General features: G+C 44.4%; 2 protein-coding genes across 7 annotated transcripts; one reads left to right on the forward strand and one right to left on the reverse strand.

The window, feature by feature from the left end:
- Positions 1 to 50: 50 nt before the first annotated feature.
- cnot3a (CCR4-NOT transcription complex, subunit 3a) lies at positions 51 to 12,491 on the forward strand. Of its 6 annotated transcripts, none has more exons than XM_024141399.2 (19): positions 51 to 96; positions 816 to 870; positions 1,047 to 1,114; positions 1,214 to 1,288; positions 1,423 to 1,512; positions 5,995 to 6,123; positions 6,280 to 6,375; positions 6,940 to 7,237; positions 7,505 to 7,638; positions 7,762 to 7,818; positions 7,939 to 8,824; positions 8,940 to 9,045; positions 9,135 to 9,276; positions 9,802 to 9,915; positions 10,578 to 10,677; positions 10,856 to 11,054; positions 11,151 to 11,283; positions 11,386 to 11,511; positions 11,647 to 12,491. In XM_024141399.2, the coding sequence occupies exons 2-19, from the start codon at positions 846 to 848 to the stop codon at positions 11,743 to 11,745; spliced, it is 2,877 nt and encodes a 958-aa protein (XP_023997167.1). In that variant the 5' UTR covers positions 51 to 96; positions 816 to 845; the 3' UTR covers positions 11,746 to 12,491. The 6 variants fall into 6 exon arrangements, with proteins under 6 accessions (XP_023997167.1, XP_023997166.1, XP_023997169.1 ...); XM_024141398.2 differs by lacking the exon at positions 51 to 96 and adding an exon at positions 129 to 267; XM_024141401.2 differs by lacking the exon at positions 51 to 96 and adding an exon at positions 129 to 267 and having other exon boundaries at positions 6,940 to 7,159.
- Positions 12,492 to 14,359: 1,868 nt separating this feature from the next.
- prpf31 (PRP31 pre-mRNA processing factor 31 homolog (yeast)) lies at positions 14,360 to 18,881 on the reverse strand. The gene is made up of 13 exons (XM_024141408.2): positions 18,785 to 18,881; positions 17,920 to 18,219; positions 17,577 to 17,637; positions 17,256 to 17,339; positions 17,059 to 17,156; positions 16,840 to 16,946; positions 16,160 to 16,329; positions 15,918 to 16,075; positions 15,738 to 15,827; positions 15,529 to 15,656; positions 15,349 to 15,421; positions 14,933 to 15,232; positions 14,360 to 14,757 (listed from the first exon to the last, which is right to left on the reverse strand). The coding sequence occupies exons 2-13, from the start codon at positions 18,217 to 18,219 to the stop codon at positions 14,641 to 14,643; spliced, it is 1,686 nt and encodes a 561-aa protein (XP_023997176.1). The 5' UTR covers positions 18,785 to 18,881; the 3' UTR covers positions 14,360 to 14,640.
- Positions 18,882 to 21,118: the final 2,237 nt, after the last annotated feature.

The raw sequence follows: 21,118 nt of genomic DNA on the forward strand, positions 1-21,118 counted from the left end.
TGACCCATCAATAATCTGATAAACCAATCACAGGAAAGTATACCTGCGGAAGTTGTCCAACGACGGTGGATAATTTGGTCCTATCATAGCTTGGAGGTAGGGTTTAGGGCGGAATCCACATTTTGTGGGTGGGATTTAGRTACCGTCCATCTTTAGTGTACTGTACAGCCAGATTGACGAAAAGAAAACACAAATTGGAAGTAAAGAAGACTGGGGAAATAGTTTTAGTTCTAATTGAAAGAAACAAACGAAAAGCCCAAACCCTAGGTAAAAGTCTAAAACAAATGTGAATTTAGCTGGTTGACACAGTTTCCCTAATTTTCATAAATTACCAGCTAGCTAGCATTGTGATTGCAGTAGCTAGCTACATTTGCTAGCATTATAACAATTACCAACATAACGTCAAATGTGCCCAAAATATAATCGCAATATATACACTTAATGCATAATAATGCATCGAATAGCAATTGCATTGGAATGAGTTGTCGGAACCTGCCAAACAGCATGTGAATTGGCTACGTTAGCTAGCTGGCTAATGTTGCTGACATTTCCAGCGAGACATCTATTGAACTGTTTTACGATTGATGAAAATAGTGATGTACGTTAAAATTATAAGCATGTTAATTCTTTGCTAAACCGAGGTACATTTCGCTGCAAGTGTTTGTATTGTCTGTAGCTACTTGATGCTAGGAAGCTAGCTAGGGACTTGGATGCAGTGCAATCAATGTTCATTGTGTCTGTTTGCATTATGTTTTTAGCTAACGTTAATATGTTTTAGCTAACGTTAATATGTTATCTCCTTCTATCAATGAAAGACGGTATGAGGACATTGTCGTAGTGAAGCCATGGCTGATAAGAGAAAACTCCAAGGTAACTGTAGCATAGAGCGATGATGGACGTAATGGACTGGACACTGACCTCTCACACTCTTTCGATTATCAGTTATTTAAATTATTTGATTAATCTTTGAGATTCAATGTAATATGTTAGTCCAGTAAAATAGATTGGCATATTTTCATAATGACCTCTTTCTTTCCTCTCCCCAGGTGAAATTGACAGATGTTTGAAAAAGGTCGCTGAAGGCGTAGAACAGTTTGAAGACATTTGGCAGAAGGTGAGGACTCCTTAACACTATGCATTGCATATTCACTGTGCATGAAACAATGAWTTGTCTCCTATCAAACAAACTGATCTTTGTCACTTTGTTTCACAGCTTCACAATGCAGCCAATGCCAACCAAAAGGAAAAATATGAGGCAGACCTTAAAAAAGAGATTAAAAAGCTACAGGTAAGACTAATTGCTTACTAATAGTAAGCAATATATGAAMCTGTCTTAATATCCCATGTTGTCTGCTRACACTGATAAAGCTATGGGTCTTTACTTAAGTTCTAATTGTTGTTTTCTTGTCATCTCTCCTGCAGCGATTGAGGGATCAGATAAAAACATGGGTGGCATCAAATGAGATCAAAGACAAAAGGCAGCTAGTGGAGAATCGCAAGGTCATAGAGACGGTAATACTCTCCAAAATAGCTTCTTTGTTTAACACTGATAGGAGAAAAGAGCGGATAGGTCTCCACCATATTGTGTTTACCTTTCAACTAGGGCCAGGACGATACCAGTATTGCGATACTCGTTAGTACCGTGGCAAGGAATCGAAACACGAAACAGATGTAAAAAAAAATATTTATCATTATCTTGTCCAGAGGGACATTTATTTATTTTCCAAGCTATAGCACACAATGTTTTACATACAGCAGGGTTTTAAAGGACCATAGCCATAAGACTGCTAAATGGTTCTATGGGCTATCTGCATTAACCCTATCTTAAATCCCAATTCTATTTGGCACATGCTTTGTAAACAATCGGTGTAGACTAACAGTACAGAGAGAAAGTATAGAAAAATAATAACATGAGGAGTAAATACACAATAGGTAACAATAAATTGCCTATATACATGGGGTACCAGTACTGAATATGTGTAGGGGTACGAGCTAATTGAGGTAGATGTGTACAACCGTATACACTGAACAAAAATATGAACTCAACATGTAAAGTGTTGGTCCCATGTGTCATGAGCTGAAATAAAAGATCCCAGAAATGTTCGATATGCACATAAAGCTTATTTCTTTCAAATTTTGAGCACAAATTTGTTTATATCCCTGTTAGTGAGCTTTTCTCCTTTGCCAAGATAATCCATCCACCTGACAGGTGTGGCATATCAAGAAACAAATTAAGCAGCATGATGATTACACACTTGCACCTTGTGCTGGGTTCAATAAAAGGCAACACAATGCCACAGATGTCAAGTTTTGTGGGAGCGTGCAATTGGCATGCTGACTGCAGGAATGTCCACCAGTGCTGTTGCCAGAGAATTTAGTGTTAATTTCTCTACCATAAACTGCCTCAAGTTGTTTTAGAGAATTTGGGTGGGTGTTGAGGAGTATTTCTGTCACTAATGAAGCCCTTTTATGGGGAAAAACTTATTTTGATTGGCTGGTCCTGGCTCCCCAGTGGGTGGGCCTGACTGTCAAATAGGTGGGCCTGGCTGCCAAATGGGTGTGCCAATGCCCACCCATCCACGGCTGCACCACTGCCCAGTCATGTGAAATCCGTAGATTAGGCCGATACCCTCCCAGGTCCACCCATGGCTGCACCACTGCCCAGTCATGTGAAATCCATAGATTAGGGCCTAATGAATTTATTTATTATTATTATTTATTTCCTTATATGAACTGTAGCTCAGTAAAATATTTGAAATTGTTGAATAACTAGGCAACAGGATATATAATAAACAGTAACAGCAGCGTATGTGTTGAGTCAAAAGATTTAGTGCAAAAAGGATCAATGCAGATAGTCCGGGTAGCTATTGGTTAACTATTATTATCTTGCACTGACTATGCACACTCACAATACTATATATACTCACTATACACTGAGTGTACAAAACATTAGGAACACCTTCCTAATATTGAGTTGTACCCCCTTTTGCACTCAACAGCCTAAATTTGTCAGGCATGGACTCTACAAGGTGTCAAGGGTTTCACWGGGATGCTGGCCAATGTTGACTCCAATGCTTCCCACAGTTGTCAAGTTGGCTGGATGTCCTTCGGGTGGGGGACCGTTCTTGATACACACAGGAAACCTTTTAGCGTGAAAAACCCAGCAGCGTTGCAGTTCTTGACACACTCAAACCGGTGCGTCTGGCACTTACTACCATACCCTGTTCAAAGGCACTTAAAGCTTTTGTCTTGCCCGTTGTCCCTCTGAATGGCACACATACACAATCCGTCTCAAGGCTTAAAAGTCTGTCTCCTTCCCTTCATCGACACTGATTTCAAGGGGATTTAACAGGTGACATTAATAAGGGATAATAGCATTCACCTGGTCTGTCATGAAAAGAGCAGGTGTTCTTAATGTTTTGTACACTCAGTGTATATACACATATACTACACTGACACTCACACAGCCCACACACATTCACATACACTACATACGCACGCATACCAACACAACACACTTTCACACTCATCATTTTCTGCTGCTACTCTGTTTCTTATTCTTACTATTATCTATTCTGATGCCTAGTCATGTTGCCTTTTCTGTACACATCTATCTCAAATACCTTGTGCTGTACCCCTGCACATTGATCTGGTACTGGTACTCCCTGTATATACACTATATATACAAAAGTATGTGGAACCCATTCAAATGAATGGATTCAGCTATTTCAGCCACACCAGCTGCTGACAGGTGTATAAAGTCGAGCACACAGCCATGCAATCTCCATAGACAAACATTGTCAGTAGAATGGCCTTACTGAAGAGCTCAGTGACATTCCAACAAGTCAGTTCGTCACATTTCTGACCTGCTAGAGCTGCCCCGGACAACTGTAAGTGCTGTTATTGTGAAGTGGAAACGTCTAGGAGCAACAACGGCTCAGCCGTGAAGTGGTAGGCCACACAAGCTCACAGAACGGGACNGTGAAAAACCCAGCAGCGTTGCAGTTCTTGACACACTCAAACCGGTGCGTCTGGCACTTACTACCATACCCTGTTCAAAGGCACTTAAAGCTTTTGTCTTGCCCGTTGTCCCTCTGAATGGCACACATACACAATCCGTCTCAAGGCTTAAAAATCTTTCTTTAACCGGTCTCCTCCCCTTCATCGACACTGATTTCAAGGGGATTTAACAGGTGACATCAATAAGGGATCATAGCATTCACCTGGTCTGTCATGGAAAGAGCAGGTGTTCCTATGTATTGTACACTCAGTGTATATACACTACACTGACACTCACACAGCCCACACACACTCACATATACTACATATGCACACATATCAACATAACACACTTTCACACTCATCATTTGCTGCTGCTACTCTGTTCATTATCCTTACTATCTATTCTGATGCCTAGTCACTTTGCCTTTTATGTACACATCTATCTCAAATACCTTGTACTGTACCCCTACACATTGATCTGGTACTGGTACTCCCTGTATATACACTATATATACAAAAGTATGTGGACACCCATTCAAATGAATGGATTCAGCTATTTCAGCCACACCAGCTGCTGACAGGTCGAGCACACGGCCATGCAATCTTCATAGACAAACATTGGCAGTAGAATGGACTTACTGAAGAGCTCAGTGACATTCCAACAAGTCAGTTCGTCACATTTCTGACCTGCTAGAGCTGCCCCGGGCAACTGTAAGTGCTGTTATTGTGAAGTGGAAACGTCCAGGGGCAACAACGGCTCAGCCGTGAAGAGGTAGGCCACACAAGCTCACAGAACGGGACCGCCAATTGCTAAAGCGCGTAGCTCCTAAAAATCGTCTGTCATTGGTTGCAACACTAACTATCGAGTTCCAAACTACCTCTGGAAGCAACATCGGCACAAGAACTGTTCGTCTGGAGCTTCTTGAAATGGGTTTCCATGGCCAAGCAGCCGCACACAAGCCTAAGATCACTATGTGCAATGCTAAGCGTCGGCTGGAGTGGTGTAAAGCTTGCCGCCATTGGACTCTGGAGCAGTGGAACACGTTCTCTGGAGTGATGAATAAAGCTTCACCATTTGGCAGTCTGACAGACTAATCTGAGTTTGGAGGATGGCAGGAGAACGTTACCTGCCCCATTGCATAGTGCCAACTGTAAAGTTTGATGGGAGGAGGAATATTGGTCTGGGGCTGTTTTTATGGTTTGGGCTAGGCCCCTTAGTTCCAGTAAATTGAAATCTTAACTCGACAGCATACATTCTAGACGATTCTGTGCTTCCAACTTTGTGGCAACAGTTTGGGGAAGGCCCTTTCCTGTTTCAGCAGGATAATGCCTCCTTGCACAAATTAACGTCCGTACAGAAATGGTTTGTCGAGATCGGTGTGGAAGAACTTGACTGGCCTGCACAGCCCTAACCTCATCCCCATCAACCACCTTTGGGATGAATTGGAACGCCGACTGCGATCCAGGCCTAATCTCCCAACGTCAATGCCAGACTTCGCTAATGCTCTTGTGGCTGAATGGAAGCAAGTCCCCGCAGCAATGTTCCAACACTAGTGGAAAGCCTTCCCAGAAGAGTAGAGGCTGTTATAGCAGCAAAGGGGGGACCAACTCTATATTAATGGCCATGGTTTTGGAATGAGATGTTCAATGAGTAGGTGTCCACATACTTTTGGTCATCTACTGTAGCTTCATTCTTGTGTATTTTATTCCTCCTGTGTTACTATTTTTATTATTATTTTTCAACTCTGCATCATTGAGAAGGGCTCGTAAGCAAGCATTTTACGAAAAGTCTACACCCGTTGTATTCAGCGCATGTGACAAATAAAATTTGATTTGACCAAAGAGTTTGGTCTGCTTTAGTTTTTTTAAATTTTTGCCATGGAAAAATTGTGTGATATTGGTATCATCACAGCTCTACTTTCAACTCATCTCAGTGCTCATGGAGAGGGTATGCGATCCTGTCTGACATAACATCTGACATTCTCTCCTTAGCAAATGGAGCGGTTTAAGGTGGTAGAGCGGGAGACAAAGACGAAGGCCTACTCTAAAGAAGGCCTGGGGCTCGCCCTGAAAGTGGACCCAGCTCAGAGGGAGAAAGAAGAGACGGGAAACTGGCTAACGGTAACAGCCTTTGAGCCGTTGGTATTTTGACTCATGCATAGTGGTAATGTCTCCTGAACGATGGTTCAGGGGTGGATGGTTCACACTGGCTCTGCCTTATTTTCTGGGTGGTGATCTGTTCTTCTTTTCCCCCCATTCTCTCTTTTTCTCCCCCAGAATACYATAGACACTCTAAATATGCAGGTGGACCAGTTTGAGAGTGAGGTGGAATCCCTCTTCATTCAAACCAGGAAGAAGAAAGGAGAGAAAGAGGTCAGTCTCCTTCCATCTCATTTCCTATACATTAACTATTGCTGTGTATGTAGTCTAATTAAGCAATCAGGCTCGGGGTGTGGTATATGGCCAATATACCATGGCTAAGGGCTGTTCTTACCCATGACGCAACACGGAGTGCCTGGATACACCCCTTAGCCGTGGTATACTGGCCATATACCACAAACCTTATTTTGTGGTATATGTGCCTTATTGCTATTATAATGTGCCTTATTGCTATTATAAACTGCTAACCAACTTAATTAGAACAGTAAAAATACATGTTTTGTCATACCCATGGTATACGGTCTGATATACCACAGCTGTCAGCCCATCAGTATTCAGGGCTCAAACCACCCAGTTTATAATAATGAATCAGATATTGGGTTGGATGATGTTGCTCCTAGACTCTGATCTAAGGTCAGTCTTGCATTTCCCCCTAAAAGGATTTGGGGAAGGCAAGTTGATCTGACATCTGTGCCTAAGAATGACTTCCACCTGCATTACAAAAGTCACCCGAACAGTTTATAACCACGTGTGCCTGTTTCTCTGGCTGTCTCGTAGAAGCAGGATCGCATTGAGGAGCTAAAGAGGTTTATAGAAAGGCATAGGTACCACATTCGCATGCTGGAGACCATCCTGCGCATGCTAGACAACGACTCGGTGCAGGTGGACTCCATCCAGAAGATCAAGGACGACGTGGAGTACTACATGGAGTCGTCACAGGACCCAGACTTTGAGGAGAACGAGTTCATTTACGACGACCTGGATCTGGAGGACATCCGTGAGTCGCCCATGGACAGCCAGGAGCTCGATGACGAGTCCTGGGATGATCATGATGATGATGCTCATGCTATCAGCTGTGGGTCTGGATGAATGGTCCCTCATTGAACGTCTGTTGGGTCTGGGTGGATGGATGTTCTRTAATCAACATCTGTTAGCTGGGTTGACTGTCGGTTTAGAAGAGCTTGATCTGTGGTGTTTCTGTGGCTCTGGATGTTGATGATTGTTAAAAAATATTTATATATTAGATTTCCTCTGAAAATCTTATCATTGAAATAAACCAGTAGCCTTTTCTCCCTGATTTATGCCCTTCACTCTTTCTATCCCTCTTTCTCTCCCTCTCTAGCTGCAGCGCTGGTGGCCAKCTCTCCGACGGGCATGGGGAACATAGAGGATGAGATGTTCCTCCACTCGAGCAGCACTCCCACCTCCACCACCTCCTCTTCCCCCATCCCTCCATCCCCGGCCACCTGCACTGCTGTAAGCACATCTGCCTTCACTGATTGGTCGTTTGTATAGAAACTACAATCACTTACTTGATCAGTGTCATAAAGTACATTGATACTTACACATGCACTGTTTGTGCCTGCATGTGTTCTGCAGGAGAACTCTGAGGACGATAAGAAGAGAGGGCGGTCGACAGACAGTGACGTTAGTCAGGTGAGACCGAGCTTCTACAATATATGTTTATAGCTCAATAGAGAASTGGATTTCTTCAGAAATGTAGTTTCTCTGTTTCCCTGTTCTGTTTGTACTAAACTGATGCTSTGTCATTTTCAGTCTCCTGCGAAGAACGGCACTTCCTCCTTGTTGTCCTTTTCCTCTTCCGCCAATTCCGGGTCCTCTTCTTCCTCCTCTCTTGTATCCATGGCCGCCGTTGTCGGAGGCAACCCTGGGGTTCCCACAAGCAACAGTCTAATAGGAAGCTTCAGCAGCGCCGTGCAACAACATCAGCCTCAACCTCCACAGCAACCAGTCCTGCAGCCACTGCTACAACCACAACAACCCCAAACAAAACCTTGCACCCCCAGCCCACCCAGCCACCCCCTCCTCTCCACRGCCCCCTCTCTCCCCACACCCACTACACCCATCTCAGCCTCCCCAAACTCCCTGCCCCAGGTCTCGTCTGGTCATATCCTCAACTCCAGCCTAGGCCTTGGGTTGGGCCTGGGTAAAGTTGGCATGACGGGGACAAGCAGTGCCAACTCAATGTCTGGTCTGGGCCTGACTGGGATGTCTGCCTCTCTGAACACCATGGCAGGCCTGCTCTCTGGGTCCACCCATGCCCCTTACGCCCAGGCAGCCGCGTTGGGAGGCCTGGGTCTGAGTAGCACCACCCAGTCCAGTGTCTCAATGGAGAGCTCCTCCATCCCCACCTCTTGCTCCAGTGGAGTGACCACCAACGGGGCTGGGACAGGCCTGGGCCTGCTGGGGTCCAGCCCAGCACACGGCTCCCTGACTGGGGGGATCCTGGGCCTGGTGCCTGGGCAGAGTGTGATCCCTGGGCCCCCTCTGATCCCTCTCAGCCCGGTCGGTGCTGCCCCTGGGGGGGCAGTGGGGATGATGGGAGGAAACGGAGGAAGCATGGGGCCAATCGGAGGAGTAGTTGGGTCGAARGCAGCCCCTGCCAGACCGCCCAGTGGACTGAAGCAGAACGGAAGCACAAGTATGTTCACTTTGTCTGTGTGGCTGTCTGGGTTTGTATGTTTCTTTATGCACCTTTTCTGGATTTGGGATTGACCATTAGTAGTAATGTTTCTGCCGTCTTTCCCATGGCCCAGGTTACAGTGCTGTGGTGGCAGAGAGCACAGCAGAGTCTGCCTTCAGCACACCCAGCCAATCACAGAGCAGCCAGCCTTCCTCGCTGACCTCATCAGCCAGTCAGCCGTAAGTGATATCAAATTCATCCAAGACCACAATCATCTGTTCATTTTTTTAGATGATAAAAATGTCCTTATGTCTTCTCTCTCCRTCAGTATGGACAACGGTCCCAGCCTCATCAGCTCCATCACCTTACCCCCCAGCTCTCCGTCCCCCTCGTTTTCAGACAGTATCCCCGGTGGTGGGAGTCTCCTCAACGGACCCCACTCCTACACACAGGCCTCTGAGGGCCTCAAGGTGAGGGGAGACAGAGGGAAGGACAGACAGACAGGGGTGTGAGGCTAAGAGATGAGCACTTTGTCCTGATGTTCTTAGATGGCCTCCTCTCCTACCACTGTTTCCCTTCGGCTCTGAGAGGTTTTATACAGTTCAACAGATGGATGGAGACAGCCATTTAACAGTATGAGAACACAGTGTTTAGTGAACACTAGAACCTCCACGGCAGCCATTTTGACCCAATTGGGGTTGTCTATAATACGAATACAACTTGGAAACAAACAAACTCACAAAAATACTGATAGTTTGGAAATTAACACAATTTTCAAAACTTTCTCAGCATAAGAAAAATAAATTCACAAAATGTGCTGTAGATCACACAACTCCCACACCATTCACACCAAATTGTCAGCTATTCAGGAGATTTCCAATGATGAAGCATCTCCTAAATGAAACCTTGTTTCTTTTATTTCTTAGTTAATTAACATGTATAATAGCATTGTAATAAGGTTAGAATAACCTGTAGAGACTGCCCTCTGTCCCCAGCTTCCTACAGACCTCCGTCAGATACTGATGGAGACCAGAATGTCAGCGCAGGRCCCAGAGCCYCCAGGGGCCATGGCTACAGCCACTAACACACGAAAGAGAAAGCAGTGTCAGGTAGAGACCCACACACACACGGAAATATACACATTCATACTCAACTTACACACACTCTCACTCCTAAACACATCCACAAAGCCACTAAAACAGGAAACAGAAAGWTGACACAGATTTAAATACACACAATCTCTAACTCTGACACAGACACTCTTACACACCAYAAATATAGAAGAAGTTTGAGGTAGTCAGATATCAGTGCTAGAAGAAAAAATCTGTGTCACAGGGAAATGGACATTACCAAGTGGKTGGATTAGTTCCTCCACCACACACCAAGAACATACAAGATATATGTTTGAAGAGCCTGTATTTGTAAAGATTGTGTATAGTGTTGAATTAGTAAGGACTCCATGGGATCTTGAATTGGCAGGTTTATTTGGTCATTGTTGGTGCAGTCACTGTGGCTGGCCGTGGGGGTTCTAGCTGCAGGTAGGAGTGTGTTGCTTCACACCATACAGGGAATGGATGGTGGACTGGTACCAAGCTTCTACTAGTATCTCATGGTGGAAGAACTGTTGAATGGTGTATTGGTTTTCATAAATTCACAGTTTTTATATTTGCCCCTTGCTCTTCCAAACTCTCCCTCACCACACTCTCTCTCTCTATCTGTTCCATCCATCTCTCCTTTTCCCTCCCTCCCTCCCTCCCTCTCTCTCTCTCAGGCCCCGGAGCCTCTGAGTTCTCTGAAGGCGATGGCTGAGAGAGCAGCATTAGGATCAGGTCTGGATGGAGAGATCCCCAACCTGCARCTCACAGACAGAGGTCAGAATCAACTCAATTAACAAGTTRCAAATCKCATCTTTAAGGCATTACACAAATAAACATTCATGCAATTTGACAAAGCACATGCCAGTTGCAGGTGACATAATTTCTAATTGTCTGTCTGTGTTGATATCCCCACCAGCTGTAACTCAACCAATCCCCTCCTGTCTCTCCTCAGACATCTTCTCTGGTTCGTCGGCTGCCCCCGGCACGCCCGCGGCCCCCCAGCCCTCCCTGTCGGAGGTGAGCATCCCCCCTTCCCTGGGGGTGTGTCCCCTGGGTCCCACTCCGCTCTCCAAGGACCAGGTGTACCAGCAGACCATGCAGGAGTCTGCTTGGACACACATGCCGCACCCCTCAGACTCCGAGAGGATCAGGTAACAGAACGCCGTCCGCCGGACTACTGGGGTGTAGACACTGGGCTTTCTCTGAGGAGATATTAACATGCACGTCTGTGCTACTCTCTCCTGTAGGCAATACCTGATGAGGAACCCATGCCCCACCCTGCCATTCCATCATCAGATGCCCCCCCACCACTCAGACTCTATAGAGTTCTACCAGAGACTGTCRACAGAGACTCTCTTCTTCATCTTCTACTACCTGGAGGTAACACACACACCATCCCCCATCTGTCTGCTCTTGCTTTGCCACTGTGGGGTCCAATTGCTCACTCTCTCCTTTCTGTGTTTCTCGTTTACTCTCTCTCAGGGCACTAAAGCTCAGTACCTGTCAGCCAAGGCTCTGAAGAAGCAGTCGTGGAGGTTCCACACCAAGTACATGATGTGGTTCCAGAGGCACGAAGAACCCAAGACTATCACTGATGAGTTTGAACAGGTACAGTAGAACCTTGGTACCTCCTGTGCTGTTAGTGTTGGAGGCACCATGGGTCTGTATAGAACAATGAGCCAATGATGAGCCAACATAAAGAGTAAGAAAGAGTGGGTGATTAATACTGTCCTCCTCCCTCAGGGCACTTACATCTACTTTGACTATGAGAAGTGGGGTCAGAGGAAGAAGGAGGGGTTCACCTTTGAGTACAGGTACCTGGAAGACCGAGACCTGCAGTGACAGAGMGGCGGAGAAAGAGGGAGGAGAAACGTGCTGCTGTTGACATTCCGAGACTGAACTAACTCCATGCTGTGGATAGAGATTGTGATGTGTAGTAGAACCCTGCTCCTAAAATGGAGGATGTTGTCTGTATAGGCTGRGTCTAATGGCACCCTACTCCCCACATAGTGTACTACTCCGGCCCAAAGCCCTAGTAGTGCACTACAGTACGTGGGGAATAGAACCCCCTACCTATAACTGGCCCTGGTCAGAAGTAGTGTACTAGGGGGGAGTAGGGAGTCGTTACAGATCTGTGCCTGTCTGAGCACTCAGTTTGTGGCATTACATTAGGAAGCTCCACGCATGTTCCCCATGTTGTTTTTGTTTTTCTTTCTGTTTCAACAACAAACTGTACTGCCCCCAACTGGAGTATAGAAGCCTTGGACTAAACAACAAGCAAACATACATTGGATTTGGTTACAWGTGAAAAAAGCCCATCTTGCTTGAATTGACTGTAATTAGTGGTTTAGAATGGAGACATARAGTTGTCTAGCTAGCCAGCAGACAGGGCAAACTGGGCTCCTTTTAAGATGTTATGATGCCTGTTGATTAAGGTCACTATTAGGGATAGTGAGTGATTATCAATAGTTTTATTGATGTTGTCTTGGTCGATAAAACACTGATTGAGAATGACCACATGGCCTCTTCCTTTTGATGGGGATAGAGAGGCATTATTGGACATTGGATTAAATTGCTATGCAATTGAACTGGTCTCTGCCTCCCTCTCTCTTTACAAATAAAATKTTTTAAAGTTTAACTGTGAAAGGAAACGCATCGTCATTGYGGCATTATGTTTGTGAGATTAGCTAATAAAGGATTTGTACCTGAAAGAAGTAGGGTTGTGTTGGTTGACATGAACTCTGATAATGTTCCTGGTTTCTATACCATGASGCACCAGCCACTATTGCCCTTCAAAGTAGAACTACTAGTGGAAGGATGAGAACAGTAGAAATAGGAGAATTCCCTTTGAGTCAGTGTATTTACTCAAAAGGGTGTCAACAGTTCTCAGCCTTGCATGTAGTKATCTGTTCAACTCAATTTTATCCTGTGTTATTTTAAATCGCTTCCAAAAGACCCTTATTGAAACAKAACCTCCTGATTCCGCTATTCGGMGCTCTGTTCAATCCGTATCTCAAAAGTTCAGCGCTAGAGTCTAATAAAAATGTTCCCGCGTTGGCAGAGACTGCATTCACGATAAAATGCTGCACATGTCGCATCAATCGGAATTACTTTTACTGCGCAATTTGTAACACTTCAGCGGTAGATTGAATAGAGCGTCATTCACTGATTGCAACACTGCATTCAATTTACTACTCGTTGATACCAAGTTAAATTGTTTACTGAAATACTGTTTTCATAYAATATGAAGCATGCATCAACCATTCAACCTAAAATGTTCTGAAAAAGCTGGTGAATTTAACTTGGTGGTTAGATGGATGAATCAATTGTGTATGATTAAACTATCATGAGCGGTCTCCGGTGATTTAATTCATTTAGAGGTTTTTCCTGAAAGATTTTTGGAAAAAGGAATCGAGAGAAGGTGAGTTTTGCCGTTTATAAATTCTATTTTTGGGCTTTTGAGAAAGGGAAGGCTGAAATTTTAATTTCTCAAGAAAATAAACTATTTACAGGATGTTTTATCAAATGAAGTCATGTGGGTAAAAACAGGATTGTAAAATTTCAATAAAATACTTTTCTGAAATTGTGACGACTATAAATGTCATGTGTAACAATTATTTTGTATTAGAATATCCATAAACCTATTTCATAAATAGCAAATTCCAAAAAACACTATTCGATGTTGCTCAAAGCAACATAGGGTAGGCCGTCATTGTAAATAAGAAMTTGTTCTTAATTGACTTGCCTAGTTAAAGGTTAAATACATACTTTTTTTTTTTACAAAGCAATCCAATGCTAGTGCATTCAGAAAGCTTTCAAACACCTTCCCCACATTGTTACATTACAGCCTTATTCTAAAATGGATTAAATACAAATTCTCATCACACAATATCCCATAATGACAAAGCGAAAACAGTTTTGAAATATATAGTACCAGTCAAAAGTTTGGACACCTACTTGTTCTTTACTATTTTCTATGTTGTATAATAGTGAAGACATCAAAACTATGAAATAACATATGAAATCATGTAGTAACCAAAAAAAGCATTAAATCAAAACATTTTATATTCTTCAAAGTCGCCAAGAGTGTGCAGTTGTCATCAAGGCAAAGGGTGGCTACTTTGAAGAATCTCAAATATATTTTGATTTGTTACACCCTTTTTTGGTTAATACACGATTCCATGTGTTAATTCATAGTTTTGATGTCTTCACTATTATTCTACAATGTTAGAAAAGTCAAAATAATGAAAATTCCTGAATGAGTAGGTATCCAAACTTGACTGGTACTCTGTGTACACAGACATACATTTGTAAAAACCCATTTCTGCTTTGTCATTATGGGGTAGATTGATTAAATTGAGGGGGGAAACTATTTTAGAACAAGTAACGTAACAAAATGTGGAAAAAGTCACTAAATACTTTCCGAAAGCACTTTTGCAGTAATGAGACAAGGAAGTATTAGTTTCATTTTATTAAAATGGAACAAAATGGAGTCAAAATGTAAGAAAAAAAGCACAACATGCTCTAAAACAAATATACAATCTAAATATATTTTCTTCACTGTTATGGTCAATCTTCTCCCCATGGTTATGCAATGACGCCTGATCAATCAGTCAGTGTGAATGCATTTRACTCCATCTGCATTCATTTTGCAATACAAGTTGGTATGTCTGTATATCAGTCTCTCCTGTGTGTAAGTATATGTGTGGATGTGTATGATAATTGGATGTGTACTCCTCACTTTCCCTCTCCCTCCTTCTTGACCTTGAGGAACTCTGCCATGTTGGAGAAGTATTTCTGGTTGGCCTCAGCCACCTTCTTCTCTGCTGCATGCGGGTTCACGATCTCCAGTCCCTGAGGAARACAGAGTTCAGTTCAAGTACAATTCCACCACAAACAGAAACGAGGAGTCCACCCCTGCTGGTAAATGCTAACGTTACTGGTGACGAAGTGCTTTCGTTTGTTGAAATTATAAAATTAAATACGTGTAGCTTTTTCTCATGTGAAAACAAAAACCAATTAGGCCTACCTGTAGTGGAGTGAAGGCTACGCTGGAACTTGTTCCTGAGGAGTTGTCTCTGACCGAGGACCTCCCGCCGACTGTYGACCTCCCGCCGACTGTGGACCTGCTGCCGACTGTGGACCTGCCGCCGACTGTGGACCTGCCGCCGTACGTCATGTTCTGCTTCTGCAGCTTCCTCTGTAGGGACTTGGATATCCTGGCCTTGGTGGCCTCGTTGACCTGAGCCTGTCTGACGCGTCCGCTGCCCGACTTCCCCAGCTGGCCCAGACTGAAACCCAGGTCCTCCTGGTACGCATCATCCTCAATCTGAGAGAAACAGAGACAGAGGGTGGTTGGTTAAAAAGACCAATACATATTTATTGTAATTACACATAGTAAAATAWAGTAACAGCMGTCCTGAAAGACAGATTAGCTGTTCTGACCTCTGCGAAGGTCATCCTGTTGGCGTGTTTCCTGATCTCTGTCAGACCCAGACGCTCCTTCATCTTACGATACCTGGACAAGGACAGACAAAAGATGAGACCATCAATACTGTTTAACATTGCACTTTGAAAAACATTACAACTCTGGACCAGTTATCTACACATCCCTACAGTAAATACCTCCGCCCTCCTCTCTTCTTCCTCTGTCCGTCCAACGGTGCTGGCAGGGGTTTGACAGTCTTCACCGGTGGAGGCTCCTGCCATTTATCAAACTTCTTCTCGATCTCCTCTTTCAGGTCATAGCCCACCTGCACAGAGAGAATAAGACCAGAGTTAATATGTAACAGACSTTTATATAGCCCTTCTTTCTTCCCTCTTCCAGTCCTCACCTTGCCGTCTGCACTCTCGTGGAAGCTGTCCACTCGGGATGCCAGAGTGCACTTAGCTGAAACCAGACGTGCTGCCTTTCTCCTCAGGTCCTACAACACAGGGATAACTCTTGTTAYCTTAGGTAAAGCCACAGTCAAACAAAGCTCTTGGGAACACAGCGCCAAGTGTGGTGCACTGACCGGGGGTAGAGTCTGGACCACATCACAGTGGTAMATGTAGCCGGTGTGTGGGAGCACAGCGGTGCTGCTGAACCCTGACAGGGTCCTCTTCTGGGTTCCCAGTAGCATCAGGTTACAGGCTGGCATCTTAGACAGGTTGGTCAGGCCCCCAGCAATACCTACCACCACAGGGAGGAAGACSACCTTATGATTGTGAGAATCCTGTAAATTATATAAAAAAKWAAATCCTTATAATCACTGACCCATYATCTTGGCTGCYGTCGAGGCGCCAACGATGACTGACAGATTAGGAGCGATGAACGACATCCTGGACTCCACATATTCATAGATCCTGTGTTTTGATTGGTTCAGCTCTAGCGCCATGTCACAGGCCTCCTCCAACCTCTTCAGCTCATCCTCACCCAGCATCGTCCTGGAAACAAGTCATGTTGATAATACAACATCATTGAGACGGAAAGGTGGTCTGCAACTAAATGGATGTTACAGTTCTTTTTTGTGTAGATAATGTAAAGTCTATTGATCATATTTCTATCGGAACATTCTGTAAATGTCTGCTCCACCAAATAAGTTCTCGGTCCATTGTGGGACCTCTCCACTGAATCAACCCAGGTGTCCCTGCTCTTACCCCTGTGATGTGTCCCCTGCTCTTACCCTGGTGGGGAGGCTGTGACGTGTCCCTGCTCTTACCCCTGGTGCGGAGGCTGTGACGTGTCCCTGCTCTTACCCCTGGTGGCGGAGGCTGTGACGTGTCCCTGCTCTTACCCCTGGTGGGTGGAGGCCTGTGATGCGTCTCTGCTCTTACCCCCTGTGTGGTGGAGGCCTGTGGACGTGTCCCTGCTCTTACCCCTGTGTGGCGGAGGCTGTGACGTGTCCCTGCTCTTACCCCTGTGTGGCGGAGGCTGTGACGTGTCCCTGCTCTTACCCCTGTGTGGTGGAGGCCGTGACGCTGACCACCATGATGGTGGCGTTGGTCAGGATCTGCTGCAAATTCTCGTTGTTCTTACACTTGTCCAGGTTGTTCCCCAGCTCCTACACACACGGTGTTCAGCCCAACAGCAGGGACATGAATAGTAGACAAGAGTTTAAAACAATGTAGACACATTTTGATGTGGAAGAGAATTCTCCTCTAACATCAGCTCACCTTGACAGTGCGGACGTAGTCCAGAGAGTTGGGCACCAGGGACTCCAGCTCAGGGAACCTCTTAGAATACTTGTCACGTACAAACTTGTGAATGATGTCTGACAAAGACAAACAAAGACACCGTTAGACATAACGCAATGCAAGCAAATTACAGCAGCATATTGACACACAATCACTTATGGACATAGTGGACTCACTCAGCTCGTTCTCAATTTCTACTGTGAGYTTATTGGCAGCAACGATCAGCTTGTATTCTGGGTCTGCCTCCACCGGCCCGGAYACTGAAGAGAAAGGGAAGAGAGTCAGTAAAACCACAAGATGGAGGATCAGAAACCATTGAAGTAGAATCAGTATCCATTGTATTCAGAGTAGAACATAAACCACAGAACAAGACATCCAAACATAGAACTGCTGTGTCTTCAATAGGGCGCCAGGTAGCCTAGCGGTTAGAGCATTGGCAAAGTAACTGACCCAGTAAAACAACCCTATCCGGTGTATGTGACAACAAAAACAATCACCTTCAGAGTTCTTGCGCTGCTTCTCGACATAGATTGCAATTTTGTCCATGATCTCTGAGAACTGTAAACAAACAAATTGTGGGTTTTCAAAACAAACCTTGGAAATAGCTTATATGTTCTAGAACAGGGGTTCCCAGTCCTGGGCCTCCCCTGGGTGCAAGTTCTGGTTTTTACCCAAGCACTACACGGCTGATTAAATAATCAAAGCTTGCTGAGTTGGTTATTTGAATCAGCCATGTAGTGCTAGGGCAAAACATGCACCCACGGGGGGCTCCAGGACCCAGTTTGGGAAACCCTGTTCTAGTATATTGACTGCACGCAGCTCCACACACACTGCCCTGACCTGTTTGCTGTTGCGTAGTTTAGCGATGGACGAGACACTCTCAGCTCCGCTGTAGTCCACCTCCATCTCCTCTGGGATGTCCTCCAAACCTCCCTCTGCCTGTCCCTCCCCATCACTCTCCCCCTCTTCCCCCGGGTACAGCCCATCCTCCCCCTCATCCCCNTCCTCTGGGATGTCCTCCAAACCTCCCTCTGCCTGTCCCTCCCCATCACTCTCCCCCTCTTCCCCCGGGTACAGCCCATCCTCCCCCTCATCCCCTGCCTCCTCCAGATCAGCCAGGAGCTCATCGGCCAGAGACATCTGCAGGAAAGGAACGACAATGTGGGACAAGGCTATGTGACACGTGGAGGGATATGAAGTCAATTCCTAGCTAGCCCACAGCTGAGCGCGCACTCGCGCGCACACACACACGAGTGTAAATGACAGAGTAAAAATGTAAGCAAAGGCTAAATGTGAGAATCTAGAATCTTTACCATAAAAACAATTGGTTATGGTTAATTGATTAATTTATAACTAGCTAACGTTAGCTGGGCGCAGCGTTCTAAGGCACTGCATCTCAGTACTAGAGGCGTCACTACAGACCCTGGTGCGATTCCAGGCTGTATCACAACCGGCCGTGATTGGGAGTCCAATAAGGTGGTGCACAATTGGCCCAGCGTCGCCCGGGTTAGGCCGTAAATAATAATTTGTTCTTAACTGACTTGCCTAGTTAAATAAAGGTTGAATCAAAAAAAATAAAAAATAAAGCTGGTCTCGCTGGATAACCGTGGCTTTAACAGCAGTTAGCTAGCTTAAGTCTATAATATAACAGGGAAACGTTCACAAGTTAGCTGAAATTATACGGCACAAACTTATGAGAACTTACCTTCGGAGTTCGAAACTCCTACCGTCAAAAGAAACACTACAAATCCAACAACTTTCGAAATGCGTTCGACGTTAAAAATGTTTGCTTCCGTTATCAACGTCGCCTCTATAGCGAGTCGCAGACGAAAGGCATCACCATAAATAATCCAATGGGTGGTCAGAGGTTTGTAACGTTGAGCCTTGATCAAGGCTTTATGGGAATTGCTGTTTTTATCCGTAATATATGCCAGTATCAGACCTGGATAAATGTGAATGGTCTTTATCTCACTCATATTTCCAGTCTTAATGCTTTCTATATTTAATGGCTAGTCATTCCGTGTTTTACTTTGGGTAGAGTATTTTGGAGATGAGTTATTCACCCTATCCTTGACCATCCTTTGTCCCAATTTCATAATAAGCATCAGGCCTCCATAACCAGAGATGGGGGATGGGAAATAAGATTAGCTATTGATATGCAACATCCCTTGAGCCATCCATTGTTAGCTACATAATACAGTAGTTTGATCCTTCATTGCAGAAAAAAATGCAATAAAGCATCTAGAGAAGACCTACTGTTTGAACACCAGTCCAGTCTCCTTTGACAGCAAAAGGAATACTCTGACTTAAGAACATAAGACAGTACAATTTATTTTCATCAAACAGTTCAATAAATGTTTCACAGTTTTTATGTTGTTTTTATTTCCCCTGGTTTTATACAGTATCCCANCCTCCCTCTGCCTGTCCCTCCCCATCACTCTCCCCCTCTTCCCCCGGGTACAGCCCATCCTCCCCCTCATCCCCCGCCTCCTCCAGATCAGCCAGGAGCTCATCGGCCAGAGACATCTGCAGGAAAGGAACAACAATGTGGGACAAGGCTATGTGACATGGGGATGGATATGAAGTCAATTCCTAGCTAGCCCACAGCTGAGCGCGTGTGCACACACACGAGTGTAAATGACCTAGAGTAAAAATGTGTGCAAAGGCTAAATGTGAGAATTTAGAATCTTTACCATAAAAACAATTGGTTATGGTTATTTGATTAATTTATAGCTAGCTAACGTTAGCTGTGGGGCAGCGGTCTAAGGCACTGCATCTCAGTGCTAGAGGCGTCACTACAGACCCTGGTTCGATTCCAGGCTGTATCACAACCGGCCGTGATTGGGAGTCCCATAAGGTGGCGCACAATTGGCTCAGCGTCGTCCGGGTTAGGCAGTCATTGTAAATAATAATTTGTTCTTAACTGACTTGCCTAGTTAAATAAAGGTTGAATCAAAAACATTTTTAAAGCTGGCCTCGCTGGATAACCGTGGCTATAACAGCAGTTAGCTAGCTAAGTCTAGCTAGTTAAATAACAGGGAAACGTTCGCAAGTTAGCTGAAATTATACGGCACAAACTTATGAGAACTTACCTTCGGAGTTCGAAACTCCTACCGTCAAAAGAAACCCTACAAATCCAACAACTTTCGAAATGCGTTCGACGTTAAAAATGTTTGCTTGCGCTATCAACGTCGCCTCTATAGCGAGTCGCAGACGAAAGGCATCACCATAAATAATCCAATGGGTGGTCAGAGGTTTGTAAAATTGAGCCTTGAGCAAGGCTTTATGGGAATTGCTGTTTTTATCCGTAGTATAGGCCAGTATCAGACCTGGACAAATGTGAATGGTCTTTATCACACTCATATTTCCAGTCTTAATACTTTATATATTTAATGGCTAGTCATTCCGTGTTTTACTTTGGGTAGAGTATTTTGGAGATGAGTTATTCACCCTATCCTTGACCGTCCTTTGTCCCAATTTCATAATAAGCATCAGGCCCCCAAAACCAGAGATGGGGGGTGGGAAATAAGATTAGCTATTGATATGCAACATCCCTTGAGCCATCCATTGTTAGCTACATAATACAGTAGTTTGATCCTTCATTGCAGAAAAAATGCAATAAAGCATCTAGAGAAGACCTACTGTTTGAACACCAGTCCAGTCTCCTTTGACAGCAAAATGAATACTCTGACTTAATAATATAAGACAGTACAATTTATTTTCATCAAACAGTTCAATAAATGTTTCACAGTTTTTATGTTGTTTTTATTTCCCCTGGTTTTATACAGTATCCCATGAAACCCATTCTTTAAACAATACAGGTTTTATGTTGTTTTTATTTCCCCTGGTTTTATACAGTATCCCATGAAACCCATTCTTTAAACAATACAGGTTTTAAACGGATGTTGAAACAGACTAAACAAAGGGACTAGTTGGAGCTTGACTGCATGATGGGTTGCTATTAGTAGAAAATGAATGTAAATCAACAAATACATTAACTTTTGGAGATATTTACCGATGAGAAGCTTCCATTTTATCA

The sequence above is a fragment of the Salvelinus sp. IW2-2015 genome, unplaced genomic scaffold (genome assembly GCF_002910315.2).
Source record: "Salvelinus sp. IW2-2015 unplaced genomic scaffold, ASM291031v2 Un_scaffold2531, whole genome shotgun sequence".
NCBI lineage: Eukaryota > Metazoa > Chordata > Actinopteri > Salmoniformes > Salmonidae > Salvelinus > Salvelinus sp. IW2-2015.